The sequence below is a fragment of the Capricornis sumatraensis genome, chromosome 23 (assembly GCF_032405125.1).
Source record: "Capricornis sumatraensis isolate serow.1 chromosome 23, serow.2, whole genome shotgun sequence".
NCBI lineage: Eukaryota > Metazoa > Chordata > Mammalia > Artiodactyla > Bovidae > Capricornis > Capricornis sumatraensis.
Window position 1 is genome coordinate 9,892,943 of NC_091091.1, and position 27,469 is coordinate 9,920,411.

The window sequence follows — 27,469 nt, forward strand, 5'->3', positions numbered from 1 at the left end:
GTGGTCGTCAGGCCCATCTCGACTGCTCTGTCTGGAGAGGGACCCCTGCAACAGAGACCCACATGCCTTCCTGTGTGGATCCCAGGAGCTGGCCTGCTCGCACACGGTAGAAGCTCCCAGAGTTTGGCCAAGAATGCAGCCCTTTCACATGCCCACCAAATGACAGTGTGACTGGGTCTCAATACTGGGACAGGCAGCCCACACTACCAGACGCAGTGATTCAATTCCTCTTCCTCAAGAAATCTGCTGCCCGTTTGCCTTTGAAGGAATCAAGCTTTCCTGAAGCTTCGTGGGGCCACCGATTTGAAATGCAGGCTGGTGCTGGGCGCAGACCTGCTTGGAAGAGCTGTCCCTGGGTGACTGGGAGCAGCCACACTACTGCCTCGTCGAAAAGATGCCCACCTGGGAGTCAGGACGCACAGGTTCCAGTCCAGGCTTCGCCAGCCTCCAAGAAGGGATTGAAACTAGGTGATTTCTAAGAATGAAGCACTCCTCCACGTGGTGGCGAACACCACAGACGACAGCAAGTCAGGGACCCAAGTCAGAATGAGGCGGGGCCCACGAGAGACGACGGTGAACAAGAGGCGATTCCAGGTGAGCTGCTGGCCGGGCTTGTGACAACTCGAGCACCGAGAACAAAGCCAGAAGGGAGAGCAGGGATGCGCCCCACTCCCCGCGTGACGGTGCCTTCACCAGCCTTTCACCCGCAGAGCCTCACACTGCAGTGGAGAAGGGAAGATGGTTTAACAAGAAGGCGTTATCAGTAAACTATGTCAGTGACTTACCTGAAGCTCGCCAGAAAATCAGAGATTTCAGGTCAAGGATGTGGCCAGTAACGGGTTTAACAGACAGAATCTGACTTCACAGGTGGTTGATCGTGCCTGTTAAGGAGTCACTGTTTTTATAGTCCTCTTATGAGTATTTATAAAACTTAGTGAGAGAGTCGATATGGCTTGACTATTTTGCTAGGACACTATATGCTGGTTAAAGAGAGGGAACCATATCTGCCTAGTTTATCCCCGGGCCACCAGCACCCGGCTGGGCTCCTGGCTCATAGTAGGCACCCAACCAGCGTTTTCTGAAGAGTGTGTGTCTCACGAATGCTGTATAGAACTCATTATACATAAAAATGTGTTTTGGAAAACTTTCTACAAATATTCCTCTGATAATCTTCTTTCTAAGGGTTGCCAAGTAGTCCATTATTTGGATATACATCATTTGCTTAACCAACCCCAAACTGTTGTATACTAGCTTTTCAACTTTTCACTATGACAAACATCTCTGTGATAAATAGTGGTCTTAACTATTTCTTAAAATAAACCCCTCGAGTAGAATCGCTGAATCAAATAACTCAGTATTAATGCCTTTCCTCTTACAAGTTACCCTCATCTTGAGGGCCAACTGTCATGAACTCTATTATTTGGGTCAACTACTGTGGAAGTCTCAAGCAGCAGAGTCTCCTAAGACAGGAGACGTTGACATCAACAGCCAAAGTCCTACAGCGTCCTCTCTAGGGCTGTGTACCCATCAGACCCAGAAATCTGGGAAGCAGCATCTGCTCAAGTGGTCTGCTCTCCTCCCGAGCCTCAGCCTTCTGCTCAGTGGAGGACAAAACCACACTGTAGCATCACACACGCCTCCCCTACCCCTCTCCCAGTAGTTGGCTGGTCTTCCACGATGCTAGCCTCATCTTTTGCTTCTTTTTTCTCCAAGGAATAACTGAATGCATTCCCACCATAAGACATAGCAATGTCAAGTCCCAGATAACTGTACTGAGGCTCTCAGCCTGTGTCTGCCTCCCCACTTTAGGCAAATTACATCTCATTAGTTCCTCTAAAAGGGGGACAGACGGCAATAAGGAGAAGCCCTCAACGGCCCAATTCTATCTTTTCATCCACTTTCATAAAAATAAACCTTTCAGAGCTCTTCCCGGGGGATTTAATGAAAGCTTTAGACACTCTCACCAGAAACATGCACACCCAGAATGACAAATCGGATTTAAGTGGCTTCCTGAAATTCATCTATGGACCCCAATAAGAACCGCTGAACCACTGATTGGGTCTTCAAACCAATGGCCAAAAAGAGGCCTGAGATATTCCTGGGGTGTTCATGCTACCCTATCTCTGTCTCTAAAATCAGAGGGAGGGGAAAGTCCACCATGTCCAGGGCCCCTTGGAAACCTGGAAGTCAGCCAGGCACAACTGCTGTTATCTCTCCAGGGCCTTTCAAAGGAACTCAGGTATCACTGCACAAAGAGTGGCAGGACAGCAAAAGCCAAACGACCCACCCTCTGATGGGGCACAGAGCCCTTACACGGCACAGGAAGGCTTTGGCTCCTGACCCGCTGCCAGGCCTCACACTTGCTGACTTGACTGTGGGGTTCGCCCCGTCACCAAGAACACTCCACGCACACAGAGACTTTGGTCTCACCTGTATCCTCAGCCTCGTCCAAGCCAGAGGTGCTGGTCCCAGTGAGTCTGAAGGCCTATACGAGAGACTGAGGCCGCCCATGCAGGCTCCCACAGAGGCCGTGACATACATGGGCCATCCTGTGCACCTGGGACCTTAGGGCGAGGAGACTGGGGTCAAACACAGGGAACAGGGACAGGCTCCAGGATAAGATGGGGAAGAAAAGCAAGGGATCGGATGACAGGCCACAAGGTAAGAAATCCCAGCAGCTCATGGCCACTGAGCTGGGGACGGATGGGCAGTCCCAGGGCACCAGCTCTCAGTCTCCCTCAGGGACCCCCTACTCAAGTGAATGGTCAACGCACCGGCAGGGCAGCCCCCCTCAGACAGTAACCCCCTGCCACCACCGCCCACGTCACCTCACAACCAGGAAGCAGCCCCCCATGCCCTCCTGCATGCACCAAGGGCCTCAGGTGACAACTCTGTGATGCAGTGCCTATTACTGCCATTTCCCACAGGAGAAGGTCCACGCCTCAAAAGGACAGCACCTGTCCCCTCTTGCCCTCTCCTGGTCTCAGGTGACCGCAGCAGCCTGTCTCAGGCTGAAGGCCATGGATTTTCTCTTAGGACAGGATACCCAGCAGGCCAGCCAGAGGCTTTCCTCCACTCCTCCACTCACCCAGCCTGCCCATCCCTCCTGGTTTCCCTCAGAGCAAAAGACTCTGCCCTTCTGGCCTCAGGCCCCCTTTTTCAGACTGGCCTCAGGCAAACCCTCAGGCTATGTTTGCAGGAAGGGTAAAAGCACCTCTCCCCTCCAGCTGCTTTTTCTCTCCCCTTTTTGGTACCTCTGGCCTCTGCTACTGTCCCCTGCAGCTGGAAGGGGGAGCCCTTAGGCCAACCCTCCCCTCTTCCTCAGGGGACAGTCTTCGTGTCTCTCTTTCCACCTCTCAGCTCCTGGGGCTTTTTCCTTCCACCCCCAAACATCACTTGACCTATGACCCTTGGGAGTTCCATTCCTAACCTGAGTATCATCCAACCAGCCCCCACCCCGCCCCACCCCATCCCATAACCTGAGATTAATGGTAACATCCCATAGCATTTGTCCTTAGGTAACGTTTGTTATAACATCCTTCTCGGATTCACACAGTGGGCCCGTGAATCAAACACTGAAAGCTGCACATTTTGCCCCTTTAGCTCAGACAGCCTGCCAGAAGGGATATGGATCACAAGCTGTAAAATACGATAGTGGAGTATCAACCGCTTACTGCTGTTCCTATAAAGTGGTTTGGATGCACAACCAATAGGATCCGGGAAGGCAGTTCTGAAATAACTTATTTTACTAATAGAATAATAAACGACTGATGAAAGGGGCTTCACCAGTCACTTTCAGGTGTCCCCCAGTGACAGGACTCACAGATGTGGGGACCAGGTGACTAGGAGTCAGCTAATCCAAGCTCTCCACTTACAGATAAGGAAGCTGAGGCCCAAGTTCACCAAGGTCATAGTGTGGGCAGGCATGCCCTGGCTGGCAGGGTATCTGTAAAGGCATTAAGGAGAGGAGGGGGAGAGAGAAGGGAGAACAAGGAAAGTGAGAAGCAAACCACCGAAAACAGAACTGAAACTGGAATTTAGCACTTTGCCAGAAATTAAGGGAACCTTAATTTCACAGAACCTTGCTTTTAATAAAGAATCTTCCTTTTAAAAGCTGATATACCTTAAAGATAGAAAGCCATTCATCTTCTGCAAGTTTTATGTTCCTAGGAAATAGCTAAAAATTAGCCACATTTGCAAAGACAGTCATCTGGCACCCGCCCCCTGACCTCCTGAGTGGTTCTGAAGGGCACTCCCAGATCTGGATCCTTACAGTGTCTGCGGGCCCTCTGCAGTCAAAATCCCCTCACTTAAAATGGAAATCACAAAAACAAAAGGAAACAAAACCAAACTATACCAGATCTGGGTCCATCTGTGCCACCCTGCTGTGGTGTCAGCCTCTCACGCGCTCTGGCACATGGGGAACCAGGAGTGGGCCACCTCCCTGTCCAGCTGCCTCACCCCGGGGGCTTGGTGTGCAGCTGCCCACCACTTGGTGGCGGCTTTATCTGCGGATGAGCCTGTCTCCCCCGTGAGTCCCTTAGGAACCCAGACCCCATCTCGCGCATTACTGCATCTCAAGGCCCAACAGGGGTCTGGCCCATAGCTGACCCCCAGCACATGGTCACCCTCCACTACCTGGCCTATGTGCACAGGCCTGTCTGGCCTCCCCAGTCTTCGCTTGGCCCTCTCCCATCCTCTGCCCTGCCACGTCACCTCACCAAGCAAACAAGCTAACCCCAGCTACTGGGGCCACAGGAAAGCCCCGACAACTAGCACAGGGAAAAACCTGGAACACTTCCTCCCAGTTCACCTGCATGTCCTTCTCTGAGGTGATCCTAAGACACCCTCTCCTACAAAATCTTTCAATCTGAAAATGTTCTGATTCCTCAGTTTCATGTATAACATTGCTGAGATGAGGGAAATGCACTTTTTAAATTGCAAAACAGAAAACTTCATCTGGAATAACAGTGGATCATGCATTTGGTGAGGGCTTCCCATGTGGGAGCTAAATTTGGACACAATGTGACTATTTTACCTCACAACTGGAGACGGGTGCAGCCCTTCTTTTTAAGTGCTTTCCTACAAACTACTACAATTAATCCCATCAAATAAGATAATCTATCTCTCTCCTATCAGGTTATGCACCGTCATACATTTTTAATTTCTCCACGTGTAAAGTCTCCCAAAGGGTTAAAACAATGGACACCAAGCCTTTTTGTGCCTATTGCAGGGAGTGGGGAGGGTGGAAAATAACAAAATAAAAACAAATCAGGTATCTTCCTAAGATGGAATGCCCTAGATGGCACTTCTCGCTTCGAATATTAAGCCTTAACTCGCATTTCCAAATTTTCTCTCCACCCTGGGTCCTCATCCATCTAACCCATATCAGAAAACACTGGCAAGGACAGAAAGCATTTTCTCCACTGCCCTGGCCTGGCTCAGACATCCCTCTGCTGGCCTAGATAAACTGGGCCACGTGAGTTCAGTTTTTATGTCATGAGGTGGACAGTATTTAAAATTTCTGAATCTGCAATCATCTCACCTGACTGTAAGTAGAAGTAAGAGCAGCTGACTCTTCACTTATGTGAGTATTGATTATGGAAGTGGTTCTCAGAGTGGTCCCAGGCCAGTAGCATCAGCATGCTCTGGGAACATGTTAGACATGTAAACTATGAGGTCCCAGCCCAAGCTATCGATACTTGCCTCCAAAACTCTGGTGGAGGTGGACCCAGCACAAGCGCTTTAACGAGCCTCCAGGTGATTCTAATATGTGCTGAAATTTGAGAACCATCAGTGTAGGCTGATAAACCTCCAAGGTCATGGGATTGCCCTGCTAGGCTAACGTGTGTTTCCCAATTCTATGTAATTATAATGGCGCCATACCAACAGCACTTACCCTCCACACTCATCTCTAAAAGGGGATGATAATAATAACAGTCATCTTATAGGCTTGTCACAAGAGTCAAGGGCTTACACAGGGTCTGGCACACAGTTCATCTTCAACAAGTCTGAATCCCTATAATTACTACACCTTTGCTAAAAGGTCGAATCAAAATAGGAATACAGCAAAATAAAACCTGCTTCTAGCATGCTAATGTGAAAATTAATAAAGGAAAACCTTACATGCCCCAACAGGAAAAGATAAACATTGCATCTGCTCATAGGATGTCAACTACACCCCAGCGACTCAGTGAGTGCGAGAATATCATCACCCTGAACGCTCACCTTTTTCCAATGGACTTTCCTTCACAACTACCCTTCTAACTTCCTCCTTTTTTCTCTATAAAATAGCATCCCTCTCCTTTACCTGTTGGACTCGCCTATAATATTTGCCATGACTTGCTTGTCCTGAACTGCAAGTCTCTGCTATTCCCAAGGGGCTTCCCTGGTGGCTCAGACGGTGAAGAATCTGCCTGCAATGCAGGAGACCCGGGTTCAATCACCTGACTGAAGACATTCAGGACCAAGAGACAGCGCCTGAGAGAGAGGGCCTGGCTTCACAGTCTACCATGCATTTACTTGCTCAGCCTACAACCTAAGTTCCCACTATATGCCCGGCAATCTGCAGAGGGGAGAAAAAAAATTCTCTCTACAGGACTGTGCCTCCAGCAGTCTTTCTGGACATCCAACAACTCTGGAGCGTAAGGCCTCACACACCTCAAAGCAAGATATGAGAGGAAGGCAATGAATATTATTAACAACAGTAGTCGTAAGAACAGCACTTATATTGTGATTACCTTCTGCCAGGAACTAAGCACCTGACAAAGGTTTACACAGTCCTCAACCTCTGAGGTACCTGCAGTTATGAGACCCAACAGTGAGGGATAGGGAAACTGAGGCATGGAAGGCTTCCATAACTTGCCTAAGGTTCCATAGCTCCTAGATAGTAAGGCCAAGACCTAAACCCAGAAACAGTGCTCTTAACCTCTATATTAAATGACACAGAGCTGTTAGTTACCTAGGCAATACTAGTCACTTACCACTGATTTCAAAGAATGATTTTTAAGACACTTAAATTTAGGCACAAAATCTACCGTCATGAGGTTCAATACCAGGCTCCCAAAACCCTAGACAGAAATGCTAATTACACTTCGTTTCTCAGGCCCCTTCACTACCCTGTAATCTAATTCTACTCAAGTCAAGTCAAAACTCTTACAGACTGGACAGCTACATGCAAGAGAATGAAATTAGAACATACACTAACGATATATACAAAAATAACCTCAAAATGAACTTAAGACCTAAATGTAAATAAAACTCCTAGAGGGGAACACAGGCAGAACACTCTTTGACATAAATCACAGCAATATCCGTTTTTGGATCTGTCTCCTAGAATAATAGAAATAAAAACAAAAATAAACAACTGGAATCTAATTAAACTTATAAGCTTTTGCACAGCAAAGGAAACCATAAACAAAATGAAAAGACAACCTACAAGCTAGGAGAAAAATATTTGCAAACAATGTTACCAACAAGGGCTTAATTTCCAAAATATACAAACAGCTCATACAGCGTAATAGCAAAAAAAAAAAAAAAAAATCCCTATCAAAACACAGGCAGAAAACCTAAATAGACATTTCTTCAAAGGAGACATATAGATGGCCAACAGGCACATGAAAAGATGCTCAACATTGCTAACTATTAAAGAAATGAAAATCAAAACTACAATAAGGTATCACCTCACACCAGTCAGAATGGTCATCATTAAAAAGTCTACAAATTACAGATGCTGGAGAGGGTGCAGAAAAAAAGGAATCCTCCTACACTGCTGGTGGGAATGTAAATTGATAGTGACTACGGACAACAACAGTATGGAGATTCCTTAAGAAAGTAAAAACAGTTATTATATGATCCTGCAGTCCTAGTCCTGAGCAAATATCTGGCATATCCTGGACATATATCTGGCATATCCTGGGCATATATACATCATATATATCTAATTTGAAAAGATATATGCACTCCAATGTTCATCATAGCACTATTTACAACAGCCAAGATACGGAAGCAAACTAAATGTTCACTGAGAGGTAAATGGATAAAGAAGATATGGTGTATACATACATATACCATATATATATATAATCAGCCATAAAAAAGAAGGAAATAATGCCATTTGCAGCAACATAAATGGACATAGGGGCTTATCCAGTGGCTCGGCCATAAAGAATCCGCCTGCAATGCAGGAGACACGAGTTCGATCCCTGGGTTGGGAAGATCCCCTAAAGGAGGGCATGGGAACCCACTCCAGCATTCTTGCCTGGAGAATCCCATGGACAGAGGAGCCTGCCAGGCTATAGTCCACGGGGGTTGCAAAGAGTCGGACACGATGAAGCAACTGAGGACACACAGATGGACCTAGACGTGCTGAGAGGTAAGTCAGATATTTGTCTTCCATGAGGTAAGACAAACATTATGTAACATCAATTATATGTGGAGTCTGAAAAAATGACACAAAAGAACTTACTTACAAAACAGAAATAGACTCACAGATGTAGGTACAAACTCATGGTTACCAGAGGGGGTAGCAGGAGGGGGACGGGTGGGGAAGTAGGTGACCAATTAGGAGTTTGGGATTAACATACACACGTTGCTAATTATAAAGTAAGTAAACAAGGACGTTCTGTACAACACAGGGACCGATATATAGAACAACAACATATAATGGAGAAGAATCTGAAAAAGAATATATGCATGTGCATGTGTATAATTGCATCTCTTTGCTGTACACTTGAAACTAACACAACATTGTAAATTAACTATACTTAAATTTAAAAGATGCTTGCTCTTTGGAAGAAAAGTTATGACCAACCTAGACAGCATATTCAAAAGCAGAGACATTACTTTGCCAACAAAGGTCCGCCTAGTCAAGGCTATGGTTTTTCCAGTAGTCATGTGTGGATGTGAGAGTTGGACCATAAAGAAAGCTGAGTGCAAAAGAGTTGATGCTTTTGAACTGTGGTGTTGGAGAAGACTCTTGAGAGTCCCTCGGACTGCAAGGAGATCCAACCAGTCCATCCTAAAGGAGATCAGTCCTGGGTGTTCATTGGAATGACTGATGCTGAGGCTGAAACTCCAATACTTTGGCCACCTGATGCGAAGAGCTGACTCATTTGAAAAGACCCTGATGCTGGGAAAGATTGAGGGCAGGAGGAAAAGGGGACAACAGAGGATGAGATGGTTGGATGGCATCACCGACTCAATGGACATGGGTTTGGGTAGACTCTGGGAGTTGGTGATGGACAGGGAGGCCTGGCATACTGTGGTTCATGGGGTTGCAAAGAGTCGGACACGACTGAGCAACTAAACGGAACTGAACTGAAATTTTAAAACTGAATAAAAAAACCACTCCTCACCGAGCAGCATTTCTCCCTACTCCTTACTCCCCTGGCACCATACCACTTAACCTTGATTATAAGCCATCTGTCACATAGAGTTCCCTAATTGTTTCTTTTTTTTTTTTTTTAAGATTTTTGATATGGACCATTTGTAAAGTCTTTATTGAATTTGTTACAACATTGCTTCTGTTTTATGTTTTGGTTTTTTAGCCACAAGGCATGTAAGATCTTAGCTCCCAGACCACGGAGCAAATCCCCACCTCTGCACAGGAAGGCAAAGCCCCAAGCACTGGACCAATAGGGAAGCCCCTCACTGTGTCTTATGAATGGGTCTTTTCTTCCCCAGTCGGTGAAACCCCACACAACTAGGTAGAAACATGGGCTTACATGAGTAGACTTGGAGAGCGTTACAAGTAGGCTTGCAGTAGGCTTGTTCACTTTGCTTTTCTGACACTTCTTTATTATCAGTCCCTAAGAAGTAGAAGTATAAAGTCTGTGCTATTTAAAGCCAGCACTAGGGGAGGTATTGGGCTTCCCTGGTGGCTCAGCTGGTAAAGAATTCACCTGCAATGCGAGAGACCTGGGTTGGGTCCCTGGGTTGGGAAGATCCCCTGGAGAAGGAAAAGGCTATCCACTCTAGTATTCTGGCCTGGAGAATTCCATGGACTGTAAGTACAGTCTATGGGGTCACAAAGAGTCAGACATGACGGAGCGACTTTCACTCACAGGAGATATTTGACACCAACATTCACTAACCAGCAAATGTTTCAAAGTTGTACTCCCTGCCTCTCCTACATTATCTCATTTAAAGCCCTCAGCAGCTCAGCAGCCTTGGGGAGGAGGCTGCTGGCATCCAGCCTGAGGAAGGAGAAACCTGGGGCCACCAAAGGAGAGAACTTGCCCAGTGTCACTGAAGGCAAGTGAATGGAGAATGGAGATTGAAGCCAGATCTGTCCCCCAAGCCCATACCCTCTGCCTTCCTCTAAAGTCCAGACTAAGAAGTCCAGGTTCAAATTCTCCTCAAAACAATACATTACTTTTGTTTTAAAACAAAATCTTATGATAGAGAAAATTTAAGCTCAATTGAATGTCATTAGAAAAAGATAGGACCACTATGTTCATGGACAGCATTACAGCTAAGAAGGAAGAGGTGTCAACTGTCCCCTATGTTAGACTATACACTCAACGCAATGTCACTGCATTTCTAAGATGTTAAGAATTTGATAAGCATTCCAAAATGTATATGGAAGAGGAAAGGTCCACAAATAAACAAGCTCTGACATGTAAGACACTGCAGAGCGATAATAATAAAAATAATCTGGCACAGAAATAGACAGATGACTGGGACAGAATAGAGAACTTAAACCCTGTGAAGAATCTCAAAATCTGAAAATGCAAACGAACCTGTTAGTGGCAGAAAGCAAACCAGTGGTTGCCTCCTGAGTCTGGACACAAAAGTGAGATGAAAGGCAAATGAGAAGTTTTAGTGTGAGGGAAATGGTCTGGATCTTGACTGTGGTGGTTTCAGAGGTACACATCCTGTCAAAATTCATCAAACTGGGGGCTTCCCTAGAGCCTCAGATGGTAAAGAATCTGCCTGCAGTGCAGGAGACCCAGGTTCGATCCCGGGGTCAGGAAGATCCCCTAGAGAAGGGAATGGCTACCCACTCCAGTATTCCTGCCTGGAGAATTCCAAGGACAGAGGAGCCTGGCGGATTACAGTCCACCAGGTCACAAAGAGCTGGACACCTCTGAGCAACTAACACTTTCACTTTCTGGTGGTCGAGTGGTTAAGACTCCATGCTCCCACGGCAGAGGGTGCAGGCTCCACCCCTTGTTGAGGAAGTTCCACATAGCATGAGATGTGGCCAAGGCCAAAAAGAAAAAATCATTAGATTGTACACTTTAAATGTACAAGTGAAGTTTACCATACACAGATTATAACTCAATAAAGTAGAAAAAAACAGACATAAGGAATCTGATGAATGATAGAGGCAGCTCCATATTTATCCCTAAAATACCAGGGATATAGTTTAATGATCTGGGGGAAACTGGCTCACAAAATGGAGACAGCGATGGCACCCCACTCCAGTACTCTTGCCTGGAAAATCCCGTGGACGGAGGAGCCTGGTGGGCTGCCATCTATGGGGTCACAGAGTCAGACACGACTGAAGTGACTTAGCAGTAGCAGGCTCACAAAATGGAAAGAAAAAAAATAACACCGGATTCCTTCCTTATACCATGTATTAAGACAAACCTCAGACAGATCACAGCTGTCATTGTGAAGGTAAAAGTAGGAAGTTGATAAAAGAAACTATAGAATATATTTGTAACTTGGGGTAAGGAAGAACATCTTAAGACTCTTACTGTGAAAAAGGCAAAAAGTAATGGCATTGGGCTGTATCAAAATTTTAAATTTCTGAAATTACCACTGAAAATTTCAAGAAGCAACAGTTAGAACTAGACATGGAACAACAGACTGGTTCCAAATTGGGAAAGGAGTACGTCAAGGCTGTATGTTGTCACCCTCCTTATTTAACTTCTATGCAGAGCACATCATGCAAAATGCTGACTGGATGAAGCACAAGCTGGGATCAAGATTGGAGGGAGAAATATCAATAACATCAGATATGCAGATGACACAACCCTTATAGCAGAAAGCAAAGAGGAACTAAAGAGCCTCTTGATGAAAGTAAAAAAGGAGAGTGAAAAAGCTGGCTTAAAACTCAACATTCAAAAAACTAAGATCATGGCATCCAGTTCCATCACTTCATGGCAAATAGATGGGGAAACAATGGAAACAATGACAGACTTTATTTTCTTGGACTCCAAAATCACTGCAAATGGTGACTGCAGCTGTGAAATTAAAAGACGCTTGCACCTTGGAAGAAAAGCTATGACAAACCTAGACAGTATATTAAAAAGCAGAGACATTTCCGACAAATTCTGTCCAGTCAAAGCTATGGTTTTTCCAGGAGTCATGTATGGATGTGTGAGTTGAACTATACAGAAAGCTGAGTGTTGAATAATTGATGCTTTTGAACCGTGGTATTGAAGAAAACTCTTCAGAGTCCCTTGGACTACAAGGAGATCAAACTAGTCAATCCTAAAGGAAATCAGTCCTGAATATTCATTGGAAGAACTGATGCCAAAGCTGAAACTCCCAATACTTTGGCCACCCGATGTGAAGAACTGACTCACTGGAAAAGACCCTGATGCTGGGAAAGACTGAAGGCAAGAGGAGAAGGGGAAAACTGAGGATGAGATGGTTGGATGGTATCACCGACTCGACAGACATGAGTTTGAGCAAGCTCTGAGAGTTGCTGATAGACAGAGAAGCCTGACATGCTTGGGGTGCCTGACGTGCTCCAGTCCATGGGGTGACAAAGAGTCGGACACAACTGAGCGAGTGAACTGAACAGACCACTGATAATTAATATCCAAAATATGTAAGACATCTGCAAATCAACACATTAGAAAAACAGACTAAAGTCAAGGAAATTGTAATAACTAACAAATACATTAAAAAGTGCTTACATTCACTAAGAAATTACCTAAATTCACATTACAACAATAAGGAGCCACTTTATAGCCATCAAGTACTGAAAAAATTAGAAAGACGGTTAATATCAACCACTAGAGAGGATGTGGTGAATCAGGAATCCTTCACGCACTGCGGTGAGAGTGTCAGCCAATCCAGCCACACTGGAGACTAACTTGGTAAAAATAGGGGTTTGTTCTCTTTAACCCAGCCTTCCCACTCCTGGGGACATACACTTAGAGCAGTGGTCTTCAAACTTTCCTAGGTACCAGTCTCCAAGCTTGCTTGTTGTTCAGTCACTAAGTCGAGCCTGACTCTTTGAGATCCTTTCAGACTCTTCGAGACTGCAGCACGACCACGACTTGCTCTAAAGCACCAACTGATGGTGTCTGTCCCCAGGGTTTCTGATTCAAGAGGTCTAGGTTAGATCCTGATGCTATCTTCCCAGGTGAGGCTGATGCTGCTGGGTGTGGACCACTGTAAGAACCACTACCCCAGACAGTCTCACAGGTATCATCAAGAGATGCTCCAGGACATTCCTTCATCACAGCTTTGCTCATGGTAGCAAGACTGGAGGGGAGCTAAGCGTACATAATTAGAAAAATGGTGAGATTAGTGGGTATGTCGCAGGCCAGCCATACCAAGTAGCAACGACAGCCAGGCACTGGATAAACCTATGCTAACCACAGGTAGCAAATAAACTGCTAAATGAAATTCGTTCAACTTTTATGAATGTCTGAAAATTTCCATAATAAAAGTTTTAATATTGAATGGGAAAGCAACTGAATGAAACTGTACTAGCACAGCACTATTTACCTAAACTAAAAACATGCACACAACACCTTTAACAAGGGTACAGACACACCCAAGAACACCAATGCGAGAGAGGAAGTTCCTCTGACAAAGAGGGAATGAGACTGGGAAAGAAGGAAAAATATAAAACAAGAAAGGGGCTTTGTTCAGGGAGATCTGGTGCCCCAAATCGAGGAATGTTAACTCAACCCCAGCACCAGAAAGTCTAAATGGTGAAAACCACATTTACCTTTAATGTTTGCTTCAGTGAAAGCCCCCAGCAGCTTTGCGGGTTAAGCGGGACAGATCAGCTTGCCATGGAAAGAGAGAAGGGGAATCTTTCTGAAATACATGATTAGGGTGATTTCAGATCCCCCAAATTCAGCCTGCTACTGAGCCCTGGGCTTTACCTGTGTGACATATTGGTTTAAAAAAGAAGTGGGGATGCTCAGCTTTTGGCAAAAGATACACGTGTCTACATCCGTGTCTGTGCCTCTTGTCACTACGTCTGCGCATGTGTGGGTCTGTGAATTTGTCTGAGGCAACGTGTGTGTGGTGTGCTCACTGGCGGAGGGAAGAATACTAGAGAGGGCAGCAGAGCACTCCAGCACAGACTGAGCGACACACGCTGATCAGACACTTGATTCTGCTTTACTGAAACCAGAAGTCACAGTTGCAGAACCAAGCCATCTCCCCGACCCCACTCACTGTTCTTTTCCCCTTTCTGCACCCGTGCCTCCCCCACGTCCAGTGCTGCTTCCCAACTCCCCTGTCTAAATGGGCTGATACGAAATATGGTCCTCTGGCAATCGGGTAGCTTATTAAAGTGACATACTTTACAGTCAAAATTCTTGGGATGTGGTTCAGTTCAGTTGCTCAGTTGTGTCCGACTCTTTGCAACCCTATGGACTGCAGCCAGACTTCCCTGTCCATCACCAACTCCTGGGATAGGATGTGGTAGGAGAGGATAAGTGACCATTGATATTCCCTACCAAGAGCCTTAACAGAAAGTCCAAAATCTTTAAGACTGGGCATACTTTAACAGTCCTTCCAGAAGAGGTTGCTATGGCTACAGAGATCATCCAAAAGAGGCAAAGAAAGAGCCAACTCTATTCTGTCATGTCCCCTTCCCCCACAGCCCCCACCAACTCCACCAGTCCCCATTTTTAAAAGGACCATTGAACAATTTATCATATGAAGTGGTGGGAAAGTGTATGGGACAATTAAAAAATAAAGGTCATTGTTAATAGAATTTATGTGAGAAAATGCAGCAGCTTTAGGTCAGAAAATGAAGCAGCTTTAAGTCAGCAAGTCCATGCCAGGAAAGTATGTCTTTAGGGGAAGAAGAAACAGCTTAACAACTGGAGGAAGGAACAGAATAGCAAAGGTAAAACACAGAAAGAACTGGACAAACACTCCAGCTGCCCTCAAAGACGGGGCCAATTACCCCCGAGCAAATAAGTGAGAACTTTTATTTTCCAAACACTGTTTTGTCTTTTCTATGGCAGGACTTTTCACTGATAACGTGATAATAAATGCTTCGGAACTCTACAGTTGTCCTGAAACGTTTTGTACAAAATAAAGTTTTGTAAATAAAGTGTTCTGATATGCAATTAGACCATTTTCTAGGTTAAAAAAAAAAAGTATAACAGTTATATGTAGGAGTCTTCAAGATTTTCATGAGATAAGTTAGCAAAACACACCTGCCTGTTTTTTCAGCTGACCTGCAGGATATGTCACAATTTGCAAATTAAGGGGCCTTACCTGGAAAAAGTAAAAGGGTTGAGGCTTCAAGGTAAAATTGAATGTCTAAGGTCAACATAGGCAACTCTGACATTTGAAAACATACAAAGTTCTTTAAGTGTCAAAACTTACCAACAAGCTTTTATTATGAAAAATTCTTTAAATTTCAGTCGAATAAACATTTATTGAGTTAGGCACTGTGCAAGATGCTAGAGATCCTCAAATGATTAAGACACTGTTTTAATAATTGTGTCCTTTTAATGTCAATGTATCAATTCCTTTAATTAATTTGTTCACGCTTTCTGCTATTTGAAATAGCTCACTACAGCAATGAAGAGCTGCAGGAATAGACCCTACTATTTAACTAAAAATGTAAATTTCTAATCTCTGAAGCAGAAACAGAAGGAACAGACTATTTCTCTGCTTTACATATTGCTATCTTTTTCTGCACATTAACTAATAAACTGTGCGTGGTGGCAGGTGCCACTTCCTGCTATTCAGAGGGTCACAGAGCTGGAGAGGTTCGAAAACATGCTACACACTTTAAGAGAGGCGGGGAAGGAACCCAAAAGACCAAGGCCTCCTGTCATACACAAAAAGCAAGATAAGGAAAGTCCGCTTCTACAGGCAGAAGTCTCCTGGAGATTCCCCAGAAGCTGGCGCTTCTGACAGCAGGCACAAGCAGCTGCCGCTGGCTTGCTTGGCCAAGGTATGGCTTCAGGGCTGGAAAGTTGCCACCTGCTGAATCACTAAACATCCCTGGGCTTCCCTTGGAGCACTGACCAGACGGGGACCCATCCCCCGCCCGGCTTCTCCCGTGAACACCTTACTCCCCGGACCAATGAAACGCCCAGCCCTCTCCCTTCCCGCACCAGCCAAAACAGCCAACCAACCTCGCTCTGTCTGGGCAGCCCCAGGCAACTCCCACCGCTGCTACGTCACTAGTCCCACTCCTCTCTTTCTGCCCGCTCGGTCCCCAGCTCCCCGAATGTTCAACCCCCGGTGCCAGGAAGCGTGGGGAGTTCACAGCACACCATGATTGGCACCCGCCACTTCCACACCCAGGGAGCCAACCCCAAAACACCCCCAAGTCTGCACGGAAAATAACCCGCAAGCAAAATAACCTGTCCAAACAGCTCCGAAGGCCCGGGAAGGTAAATGTCAACGGAGCTAGAATAGTAAGCAGGCCCGAAAACAGAAAATAAACTTCCTCTTCAGAAAAGCAGTCGTCACTCTTCGTGTCGTAAGAGTGTACCGCTGAAGTCGCTACTGTCTGAAGGTGAAATGAAACATCTGAGAAGCTCCTGGAAGGATTCTCTTCACTCCCTCTGGCCCTGGCAAGCCTCATCCCGAATTTTACTCGAAGCTCCGGAGACGGAAACAAGCTTTAACAAGAAGCTTCCAGTGTGCCTCCGTGAGCGGACCAGGACACCGTACCAGACCCACCAGAGGAAGCAGAAAGCCCGAGCCTGGGCTAAGAAGGTGGGAGAAACAGCCCTGCTGTCGCTGCCCTGCCCTTGACAAGTCGCCTCGGAATCGCGGAGACCCTTCACGGGAAAAGCCGCGTCCTGGAAAGAATGTCCAGCTCCAGGCTGGCTGATGGCTCCTCCAAGGCCTTACCCTTAAGCACCCTCAAGCGTGGGGGCAGCCCCGCCGGGTGTCAGAGCCGCCCCCAAACCTGGAGGCTGTTAAGCGGTCTGTGGAGGGAGACTCGCTGCTCAGCGAAAGGGGTCCCACCTGTTATGTTACCCACGGACATCGAGCGGGGGAGGGGGGTGGCGCGGAGGTACCCCGAAACTCAGAGTGCCTTGCCAGCTGCGATCGGACCCAGAGGTACCAACTGTCACGCCGCCACCAGATGGGGGTAGGGCCGTAATTTGGGGTCGGATCTGCGGGTCTCCCGACCCCCGCCCGCCACTGTCCGAAGGTTCTTCGGCCCCGCCACAGTCCGCTCGCCCCAAACCGACACTAGGCAGCCTTCCAGACCGCACGCAGGACCTCTGAAAAAGGTGCCCGCTGACGCCCCCGCCTTTCTCCCCGCCCCAACTAGGTCCGGGAGCCCCGCAGGCGGCCCGCCCCCTCGTGGCCCCGAGAACAGCTGCGGGACCGCCCCCCCGCCTCCCGAGCGGCGGCGCGGGGGGAGTGCCAGCCAGGTACTCGCCAGGCACGGAGCCGGCTGCGCTCACGCCCCCTCGCCCCGGGGTTGCCGGCACACCTTTCCTGGCGTCAAGCCAGGCCCCGGAGGTGGGTGTCCGATCTGCTCCCCAGCGATCGGCTCTCTCCCGCCGCCCGACTCACTTGCACCGGAGTCGCGGCAGCCGCCGGAATTCCGCTCGCCGAGCCCCCAGCCGCGGAATGAAATCCGGGGCAGGGCAGCGTTGGGGCTCCGTACCCGGATTGCGCTCTCTGTCCGGCTCGTCGGGCGCTAGGCGAGAGCAGCCTTCCCTGGCCGGCCGTTCCCGCTCCCGTGCTGCCCCTCGCTGCCGCCGCCGCTGCCCCGGCCACTGCCTAGCTGGTGCGAACGCTTCCGACTAGCCACCGCTCCCGGGCTGCCGAGCATGCCCAGTCCGCTGCCCGAGCCGGCCCAGCTGCCCGCGCTACGCAAATCCGCTCCTCCGGGTGTTCGCGGCAGCTGGGAGGGCGGGGCAGGCGGGCGGGGTCTGCAGGGAGCTCGTCCCCGGACCCAGCAGGACTCCGGCCAGACTGCGCACCTAGGGGCAAGCGAGGCTTGGCACCCTGTTATTTCATTTTCAAGTAGCTGAAAATTCGGGAGGCGGGCGTTTTCTCCACCGAGGAGAGAGGCCTTGCTTGCACATTTTTCGGGGGCCGTTTAGTGAGGCCGGACGGAAGCCAGCTTTTACGCGTGGGGACAGTATTCCACTTGGAGCAAAACCATGTAGCCGGTCAGAGCAGAGAACGCAAACTCGGCCTCCTGGAGACCCGGTTCGCAGGCACGAGTTTGCTGGCTGCCCGAGGATTCTCTTTCCCACCGAGCCTAGGAGTACAGCACTTGGAATTAACTCGTGATTGATCATAAAAACAAACAAACAAAACTTAAATGGCGGACCTCACACTCTACGATTCATTTTCAAACCTCTATTCACAGACTCCCCAAAAACAGGGAGCGAAGGCGAGCAAGGCCTGGAGTACCTTCTATTGGAGGGGGGAGACTCGGGCCCGCCCCTTCCCGGCCCCACCTCCTGCAGACCCGAAGGAGCTGCGGGAAAAAGCTGGAGAGCCGGCGCACGCGGGCCGGAGCATTGCGCATGCCCAGTGGCCCGACCTGGTGCAGGTCGCTCGAAGGAAGGTTTTTTCCGGCTGCCAGAGCCGGACTCCTGCGCCCGGGAAGCGGATGCCCGGGCGAGCTCTCGGCTTTCTGCAGTGGGATCTTCCCTTCTGTCTGTACCGCTCGGTACCCGGGTGGCGGAGAGGCAGCCTAGGGCTGCGCGACCCTCGGGGTCCGGGACTCGGCGAGCGGGGGAGGGGGCGTGCGGCGGTATCGCCGTGACACGTGACTGTCCGCGGCGCTCCGGGCAGCCATCTTCCGCTGGGCCCTCGGTCGGTGGGCAGTCGGGACGGACCGGAGAGTTGGCAGGATGGGAGCAGAGAGCTCGGCTCCCCGCCACGCCCTCACGCCGGGCTCCAGCTTCTGCTCTGCACCTGCCTCCGCCCCGCCCGAGGGCGCTGGATTCCGGGCTCTGGCCCTAGGTTTCTGAGAGGACAGGCTCCCGCGAGGGCTAAAAACAAACGGTTGTGAAATCGAGAGGGCAGGACTCCGGGGGTGGATGGCCTGTGCTTTTTCCCAGAGGCGCAAGTTGGAGAAAGGGGCCCCCTTCTGTAAGGCAGTGAAGCCGTTGCTCTAGCTGCTTCCCTGTTCTGATCTGTTCCCTGCGGAGACGTGGTGGGTCGCTGGGAACCTCTGGACAGAGGCCATCGCTGTCCCTGAGATGTAATATCCCCGAGCCCCTGCCGGTGCACAGCTGGAATAGTGAACCTTTATTGATGTCCTGCCACGAACCACTTGGGGTCCCTGTGGCCTTAGGACCAGATGAGTCTCCATCACCCGAGAATTTGTTAGAAATGCGAAATGCTAGACCTCCAGCGTTTTGAATCAGAAATACTACTGGGGGAGAGGAGGTATCCTGCCACCTCAGTTAAGCCCTCCAGCTGGTTCTGGTGAACATTATACTGCTTTATTTCAACTAAATTTTAGGGCTCCTCGATTTATAAACGAGGGATTGAAATTTTGCCCCAGAAGAGGGTGAACTGGTCGGAGAGTGTGACCCAGTGCCGGCGTTTAATCGCACCCTTCACTCTGGCTGCTTCACTGTTATGTCACTATACTGCTCTTTCAGGGAGATTTTTGAAAGTACATTTGTCACGTAGGGGTTTAAAATAAAAACTGCAATTCAGTTCAGCAACATCTTTTGGATGTACAGAGGCCAAAGCTCTTTGAGTCATAGTAGCCCTACTGAATATTTTCATCAGTTTACACCAAAGAAGTGCAAGAAAGGCTTGCTTTCTTGTGATGTAAATTTTTCAAACTGAGGAAGTGCCAGAAAACTGCTGGCTGATTTCTCTGAAGTGCTGTTTATGCAGAATGGCCAGACTTTGGACTTCTAGAAAATGCCATTCAAGGAAGCAGATGGTGTTGACATGTGTCAAGGAGTCTTTCAGTTCAGTTCAGTTGCTCAGTCGTGTCCGACTCTTTGCGACCCCATGGACAGCAGCACACCAGGCTTCCCTGTCCATCACCAACTCTGGAAGCTTACTCAAACTCAGGTCCATTTAGCTGATGATGCCATCCAACCATCTCATGCTCTGCTGTCCCTTTCGCCTCCTGCCTTCAATCTTTCCCAGCATCAGAGTCTTTTCCAGTGAGTCAGTTCTTCCCATCAGGTGCCCAAAGTATTGGAGTTTCAGCTTCAACATCAGCCCTTCCAACAAATATTCAGGACTAATTTCCTTTAGGATGGACTAGTTGGATCTCCTTGCTGTCCGAGAGACTCTCAAGAGTCTTATCCAACACCACAATTAAACGCATCAATTCTTCGGCGCTCAGCTTTCTTTATAGTCAAACTCTCACATCCATACATGACTACTGGTAAAACAACGGCTTTGATTAGATGGACCTTTGTTGACAAAGTAATGTCTCTGCTTTTTAATATACTGTCTAGGTCGATCATAACTTTTCTTCCAAGGAGCAAGCGTCTTTTAATTTCCTAGCTGCAATCACCATCTGCAGTGATTTTGGAGCCCAAAAAACTCTGTCACTGTTTCCATTGTTTCCCCATCTATTTGCCCTGAAGTGATGGGACTGGATGCCATGATCTTAGTTTTCTGAATGTTGAGTTTTAAGCAAACTTTTTCGCTCTCCTCTTTCACTTTCAACAAGAGCCTCCTTAGTTCTTCTTCATTTTCTGCCATAAGGGTGGTGTCATCTGCATATCTGAGGTTATTGGTATTTCTCCCAGCAATCTTGTTTCCAGCTTGTGCTTCATCCAGTCCAGCATTTCAAATGATGTACTTTGCATATAAATTAAATAAGCAGAGTGACAATATACAGTCTTGACATACTCCTTTCTTGATTTGGAACCAGTCAAAAGTGCCCCACCCACAATGTAAAGCTGAACTACTGCTGTTGCTGCTGCTGCTAAGTCACTTCAGTCGTGTCCAACTCTGGGTGACCCCATAGATGGCAGCCCACCAGTCTCCCCCGTCCCTGGGATTCTACAGGCAAGAACACTGGAGTGGTTTGCCATTTCCTTCTCCAATGATGAAAGTGAAAAGTGAAATCGAAGCTGCTCAGTCGTATCCAACTCGCAGCGACCCCAGGGACTGCAGCACCAGGCTCCTCTGTCCATGGGATTTTCCAGGCAAGAGTACTGGAGTGAAAGCTGAACTGAGTTTTATAAAATGGTAGTGGTTTTTGTTTGTAAGTGCTTTTACTAGGGTGATACTTGTAATTCTTTTCCTTAATTCTTGATTTTCCTATGTTTGAAATGTTTCATAATAAAAAGCATTCTAAATTCCTTTCCATGAATAATTTTAAACACATGGAAAAAAAGCAAGTGTAAAACTATTTCCAATTTGTTCCAATTTCATAAGATAATTCAAAGAGAAAGAGCTATAATAAACTAGGGAAAATAAGAAATTGAAAAGCAGTGAAAATAAATTCTAGATGAGATGATTTTAAGAAATACTTGAGATGATCCTCCTTGATATTCAGTGTAGTCCTGGTTGTTAAGTCACTACCATTTGTAACCAAAATAAGAAGAAAAAAATTAAGGAAAACAAATAATTGTCCTTCTCCCAGTCCACCCAACACTAGTTTGGGTAAAACACGAGTTTTACCAGTGTATTTTTCTATTCAAAATTTAAGTAAACAGCATACTGCTGCTGCTGCTGCTAAGTTGCTTGGTTGTAAAATTTTAGAATTCTCAAGTACATAGAATATCATAAATTACATTGTTGTCAAGACAACAATGAAATAAAAATGAATCACCTCCAAATCACAATCTGTCATTAAAATATCTTTTAAATTAGTATTAAGAATAAATACTTCAATTCAGTTCAGTCGCTCAGTCGTGTCCAACTCTTTGCGATCCCATGAATTGCAGCACGCCAGACCTCCCTGTCCATCACCAACTCCCGGACTTCACTCAGACTCATGTCCGTCGAGTCCGTGAAGCCATCCAGCCATCTCATCCTCTGTCATCCCCTTCTCCTCCTGCCCCCAATCCCTCCCAGCATCAGGGTCTTTTCCAATGAGTCAACCCATCACATGAGGTGACCAAAGTATTGGAGTTGCAGCTTTAGCATCAGTCCTTCCAATGAACACCCAGGAGTAATCTCCTTTAGAATGGACTGGATGGATCTCCTTGCAGTCCAAGGGACTCTCAAGAGTCTTCTTCAACACCACAGTTCAAAAACATCAATTCTAAGGCACTCAGCCTTCTTCACAGTCCATCACTCACATCCATACATGACCACAGGAAAAACCATAGCCTTGACTAGACGGACCTTAGTCGGCCAAGTAATGTCTCTGCTTTTGAATATACCATCTAGGTTGGTCATAACTTTTCTTCCAAGGAGTAAGCGTCTTTTAATTTCATGGCTGCAGTCGCCATCTGCAGTGATTTTTGAGCCCCCCAAAATAAAGTCTGACACTGTTTCTACTGTTTCCCCATCTATTTCCCATGAAGTGATGGGACCAGATGCCATGATCTTTGTTTTCTGAATGTTGAGCTTTAAGCCAACTTTAAGGTCTATCTAGTCAAGGTTATGGTTTTTCCAGTAGTCATGTATGGATGTGAGAGTTGGACTGTGAAGAAGGCTGAGCGCCGAAGAATTGACGCTCTTGAACTGTGGTGTTGGAGAAGACTCTTGAGAGTCCCTTGGACTGCAAGGAGATCCAATCAGCCCATTCTGAAGGAGATCAGCCCTGGGATTTCTTTGGAAGGAATGATGCTAAAGTGAAACTCCAGTACTTTGGCCACCTCATGCGAAGAGTTGACTCATTGGAAAAGACTTTGATGCTGGGAGGGATTGGGGCCAGGAGAAGAAGGGGATGACCGAGGATGAGATGGCTGGATGGCATCACTGACTCGATGGACATGAGTCTGAGTGAACTCCAGGAGTTGGTGAAAGACAGGGAGGCCTGGCGTGCTGCAATTCATGGGATCGCAAAGAGTTGGACACAACTGAGCGACTGAACTGAACTGAACTGATAGCTAGAAGCCCTTTCTTAGAAATAGTGAGCTTAGGATACTAGGGGCAAACAGGACTTTGAAAGATAAGAAATAAACTGAGGAATGTGGTATGCAGCCCAGACATTAGCATGAGTTACAGTGTATTCACAAGGACGCATGAGAAAAAGTAGATAAGAGAATCGCTGAGGAAGGAACTCCTTTTGAGGGGCAACAGTGATTTTTGGAGAAAAATAAATCTGGGTCAATTGGAACTAAAAATATCAAACCTCTGACCTATGCTTTTGTAAAAGTATAAAAGAGAATCATAAGCTTGAAATAAACAGGCAGTCCAAGAAAAATGAGACGCTGCCTCAGTTTCTTGCCGACACCGCTCACCCCTTCAGGTTGAATCCCTGGCTGCTGGAGCTAGACTCTGGCATTAGAGGCCTTTTTCAAGGTCATCATCTGGCCAACCCACAGCCCAGTTTCCAAAACAAGTTTGATCAGATCAGAAGAACCAGATGCACACAACAGGGCTGATTCCAAGTGTTTATCCTGAGGCTTCGATCTGGTAACCTCTGTCTGGGCCTTTTCCTATGCCTGTGGCTAGGATTCCTGGCTTCAATGACTGCTGGGGTTCTCTCCCTGGTCAACAAAAAGCTGGAATTTATTTGAAGACACTGAGGTGTATCAGGGATGCAGCTGAGGCTCAGACAGAGATCAGAACCAGGAATTGGACTATTGACAGGAACCCAGGAAGTCTCCCTCTGTTTCCTTTTCTGTTTCCCTCTATTTACTCTCTCCCCTCACACTATGGGTTTTTCCATCTTTCCAAGTAGATAAGGTTGGAGAAGGTGATGGCACCCCACTCCAGTACTCTTGCCTGGAAAATCCCATGGACGGAGGAGCCTGGTAGGCTGTAGTCCATGGGGTCGCGAAGAGTCAGACACGACTGAGCAACTTCATTTTCACTTTTCACTTTCATGCATTGGAGAAGGAAATGGCAACCCACTCCAGTGTTCTTGCCTAGAGAATCCCAGGGACAGGGGAGCCTGGTGGGCTGCCGTCTATGGAGTCGCACAGAGTCAGACTAAAGCGACTTAGCAGCAGCAGCAGCAGCAAGTAGATAAGGTAGGAAGTCCCGGGAGAAGGAAAACCAGGCGTGGCTTTCTTGACATGCTGTGTGCTGTGTGCTTAGTCACTCAGTCGCGTCTGACTCTTTGTGACACCATGGACTGCAGCCAGCCAAGCTCCTCTGTCCATGGTATTTCCCAGACAAGGATGCTGGAGTGGGTTGCCCTTTCCTCAGGGGCTCTTCCCGAGATTGAACCTGAGTCTCCTGCCTCTCCTGCATTGGCAGGCAGATTCTTTATCACTCTGTCACCTGGGAAGATACCTGGAATATGCAGGTATCCTTAACTTAAAACTTCCCCAATTTGCTGTTAGAGAGACATTGCTTTGGGAAAGATCCTTGGGGTTCTTCTTACTTGCTGCAAGTAGTAAGTTGTTCCTTCTCCCTATCTTTGTCTTGTGTCTTTTGTTTCAACACCCACCAAGAAGCAAACCCAGTTGTAGGGTAACACCTTCAGTTTACAAAGAAGGAAATGACCACATGAGAGCTCCCAAATTTTTCTCTTCCAAAGAGTAGCAAGACTCACTCTACCCATATTCATTAGAATTGATGCCTTTGGTGCTGGAGAAACCTCATGAGGGTCCCTTGGAGGGCAAAATCAAACCAGTCAATCCTAAAGGAAATAAACCCTGAATATTCATTAGAAGGACTGATGTTGAAGTTGAAGCTCCAGTAATTTGGCCACCTGATATGAGGAGCAGACTCATTGGAAAAGACCCTGATGCTGGGAAGGATTGAAGGCAGGAGGAGAAGGGGAATGAGATGGTTGGATGGCATCATCAACTCAATGGACATGAGTTTGAGCAAACTCCAGGAGATAATGAAGGCCAGGGAAGGATGGTGTGCTGCAGTCCATGGGATCACAAAGAGTTGGACACAACTGAGCAACTGAACAACAACAACCCATATTCATTATCCCATTTGTCTAACTGAATCTTATTTCCCTTCCCCAGATTCCTACTGTCCACTAGAACCAGTCTTACTAATATTTCAAAACCCATCTCCAAGTCTACCTTTTTCATAAAAGCTTCTTTCCCTTCTAGGACATAGAAATCTCCTATTTACACATTTTGGCATTTACTTAAGTTACATTGTATCTTTAACAATTCTCTGTATGTTTCCTGCAGATAAGTTTTGAGTTACAGCTTACCTATTAAATAGCATATTGATGATATATATTTATTTTTAATCTTCCATAGCACCTAGCACAGGAGTGAGCATCAGGTAGCCCACAGTATTTCTTGAACTTTTACACTTTTCTCCTTTTTACTTTTCTGTTACTGTGTTTTTGTTTAAAAAGGGTAAACCACTAGGCATGGCAATGTCCTTGCGTTATTGCTCTCTAATTAGCAACCACTCTTCACAATCTGCTGTGTGCATCTAAAAAGGATTTTGAAATTAGACATTTATGACTGGGCACTAACCAGGGTCTGATGAATCAGTACTATCAACAGAATGCTGCACTGACAGACACATCACAATTGTCAAGAGCTGTAATTTGCTCCCAATTTTTTAAATAGTCAGTGTGTAACTCCAGGCAAGGCTTGATTATCACCTCTTAAAATGGGAATAATATAAACCACCTCCTCTTTGCTCCCCACGGGTTTCACAGAAGTTAATTAGATCTTTAATAAGAATATATTAACTGTCTTATAACTAATTAGCAGTAAACAGAATGAAAATATCAGATACTGTCAAGGTATTAAGAATGTTTTTGTTGTTGTATTTAGCAATCATCTGCCTTCTAAAGATAATGATTACGGCCACAGCTGTAGTACAGAAAATAATGACTATGTACTGGGTCAGTGACTCCTCCAACTATCATTTGTAAACAAGTCCTGAATGGCCAGAACTAATTGGAGGGTTGAGAATAAAATTCTCTCTCTCACACTAAGGGAGGGATTTACATAGTGCAATCACTTGGATTTCGTAGGTTCTACCCAAACTCTTCAAAGGCTTCAAATCTAGGACATGCTAGAGAGAACAGCAGCAATTGAGGACTGGCACTTTTTCTGGAACCTCCACAGCACCTCCTTTGTTCTGTAAAATGTTAAAGGAGCATATAGAAATTCTTCTATGATTACCTTTATAGTACAGCAAATTGAGGACATTCTCTCTGCCAAATTAACACCTGGAAGACGTATCTGGAGTAACTTAACAAAAGATTTGTTAAATATTGTGCACTGTGATCTAGACTAGGCTTTCTCAACCTTGGCTCTGTAGACATTTTGGAGAAGAAAATACTTTACTGTGGGAGGCTGTCCAGTATATCATAGAATATTTAGCAGTATCCCGGGCCTCAACCAACTAGAAGCCAGTAGCACTGCCCCTCCCAACTGTGACAGCCAGAAATGTCTCCAGACATTGCCAAGTGTCCCCTGGGTAGGGGTGGAGGTTGGAATCATCCTCAGTTGGGAACCACTGCTTTAGACAGTAACAAAAATGAAGTAACAGAAAAGAAAATTCTTGGGCTCTCGAGTTATCAAGCATCCTTCTTTCATGTCACTCAGCAATTTTATATACTATGTTTATACCTTAAGTATCCATATTGAATTAAATCAGCCAATGATTGTTCAGCTCTTGATGGACAAGTCTGAGGGTTGTTTCTGTCTAATCATAAATAGAAACAGATGGGATATGTTCTATTTCTCCAAAGCAGGCACATACGTTATTCTCATCCTAATATCTGCCCCATCCTCAAGATTCTCAAACAATGAATGAAACATACTTATATCTTACAATTATTCATCATTTGTCTGAAATTCAAATTTAACTGAATGTCCTGGGGTATATATATATTAATGGCTAAATCTGGCAACCTTATAGACTGAAAATTTATGCTTCTCCCTTGAGTTCTAGCTCCAGAAACTTTATAACTTGACTTCGTGAAGAATAATAAAGACCAGTTATTGGAAGGAATTTTTAAAAAGAAGAAGAAATGTTGGTAGAAGGAGGGACATAACTAAATTTAACTATGGTGAATTTCCTTTGAAAAATATTTGTTCTCTTACTGAAAATTGTGGCAACTTCTTAGAATCCACTCAAAGCCTAATGGGATTCATTGTGTAATTTATTTCAAAATGCTTCTGCTGCTCATAGGCCACTTAGCATTTACCTGGCAAATGATGATGTTCTAGCGTTCTTGTCCAGTCATCCTGTGGGAAGTCATGGAGTAGACTGAGACGTAAGCCCCTCGTAATCTCCTAGGAGGGAAGAAGAGGAGAAGCTCGGA

The 27,469-nt window shown here is 46.5% G+C and overlaps 1 protein-coding gene across 1 annotated transcript; it reads left to right on the top strand.

Annotated features, from left to right (window-relative positions):
* The first annotated feature begins 2,621 nt into the window (after positions 1 to 2,621).
* LOC138070519 (proline-rich proteoglycan 2-like) lies at positions 2,622 to 17,843 on the top strand. The gene is made up of 4 exons (XM_068961779.1): positions 2,622 to 2,798; positions 16,395 to 16,568; positions 17,063 to 17,247; positions 17,342 to 17,843. The coding sequence occupies exons 1-4, from the start codon at positions 2,622 to 2,624 to the stop codon at positions 17,841 to 17,843; spliced, it is 1,038 nt and encodes a 345-aa protein (XP_068817880.1).
* Positions 17,844 to 27,469: the final 9,626 nt, after the last annotated feature.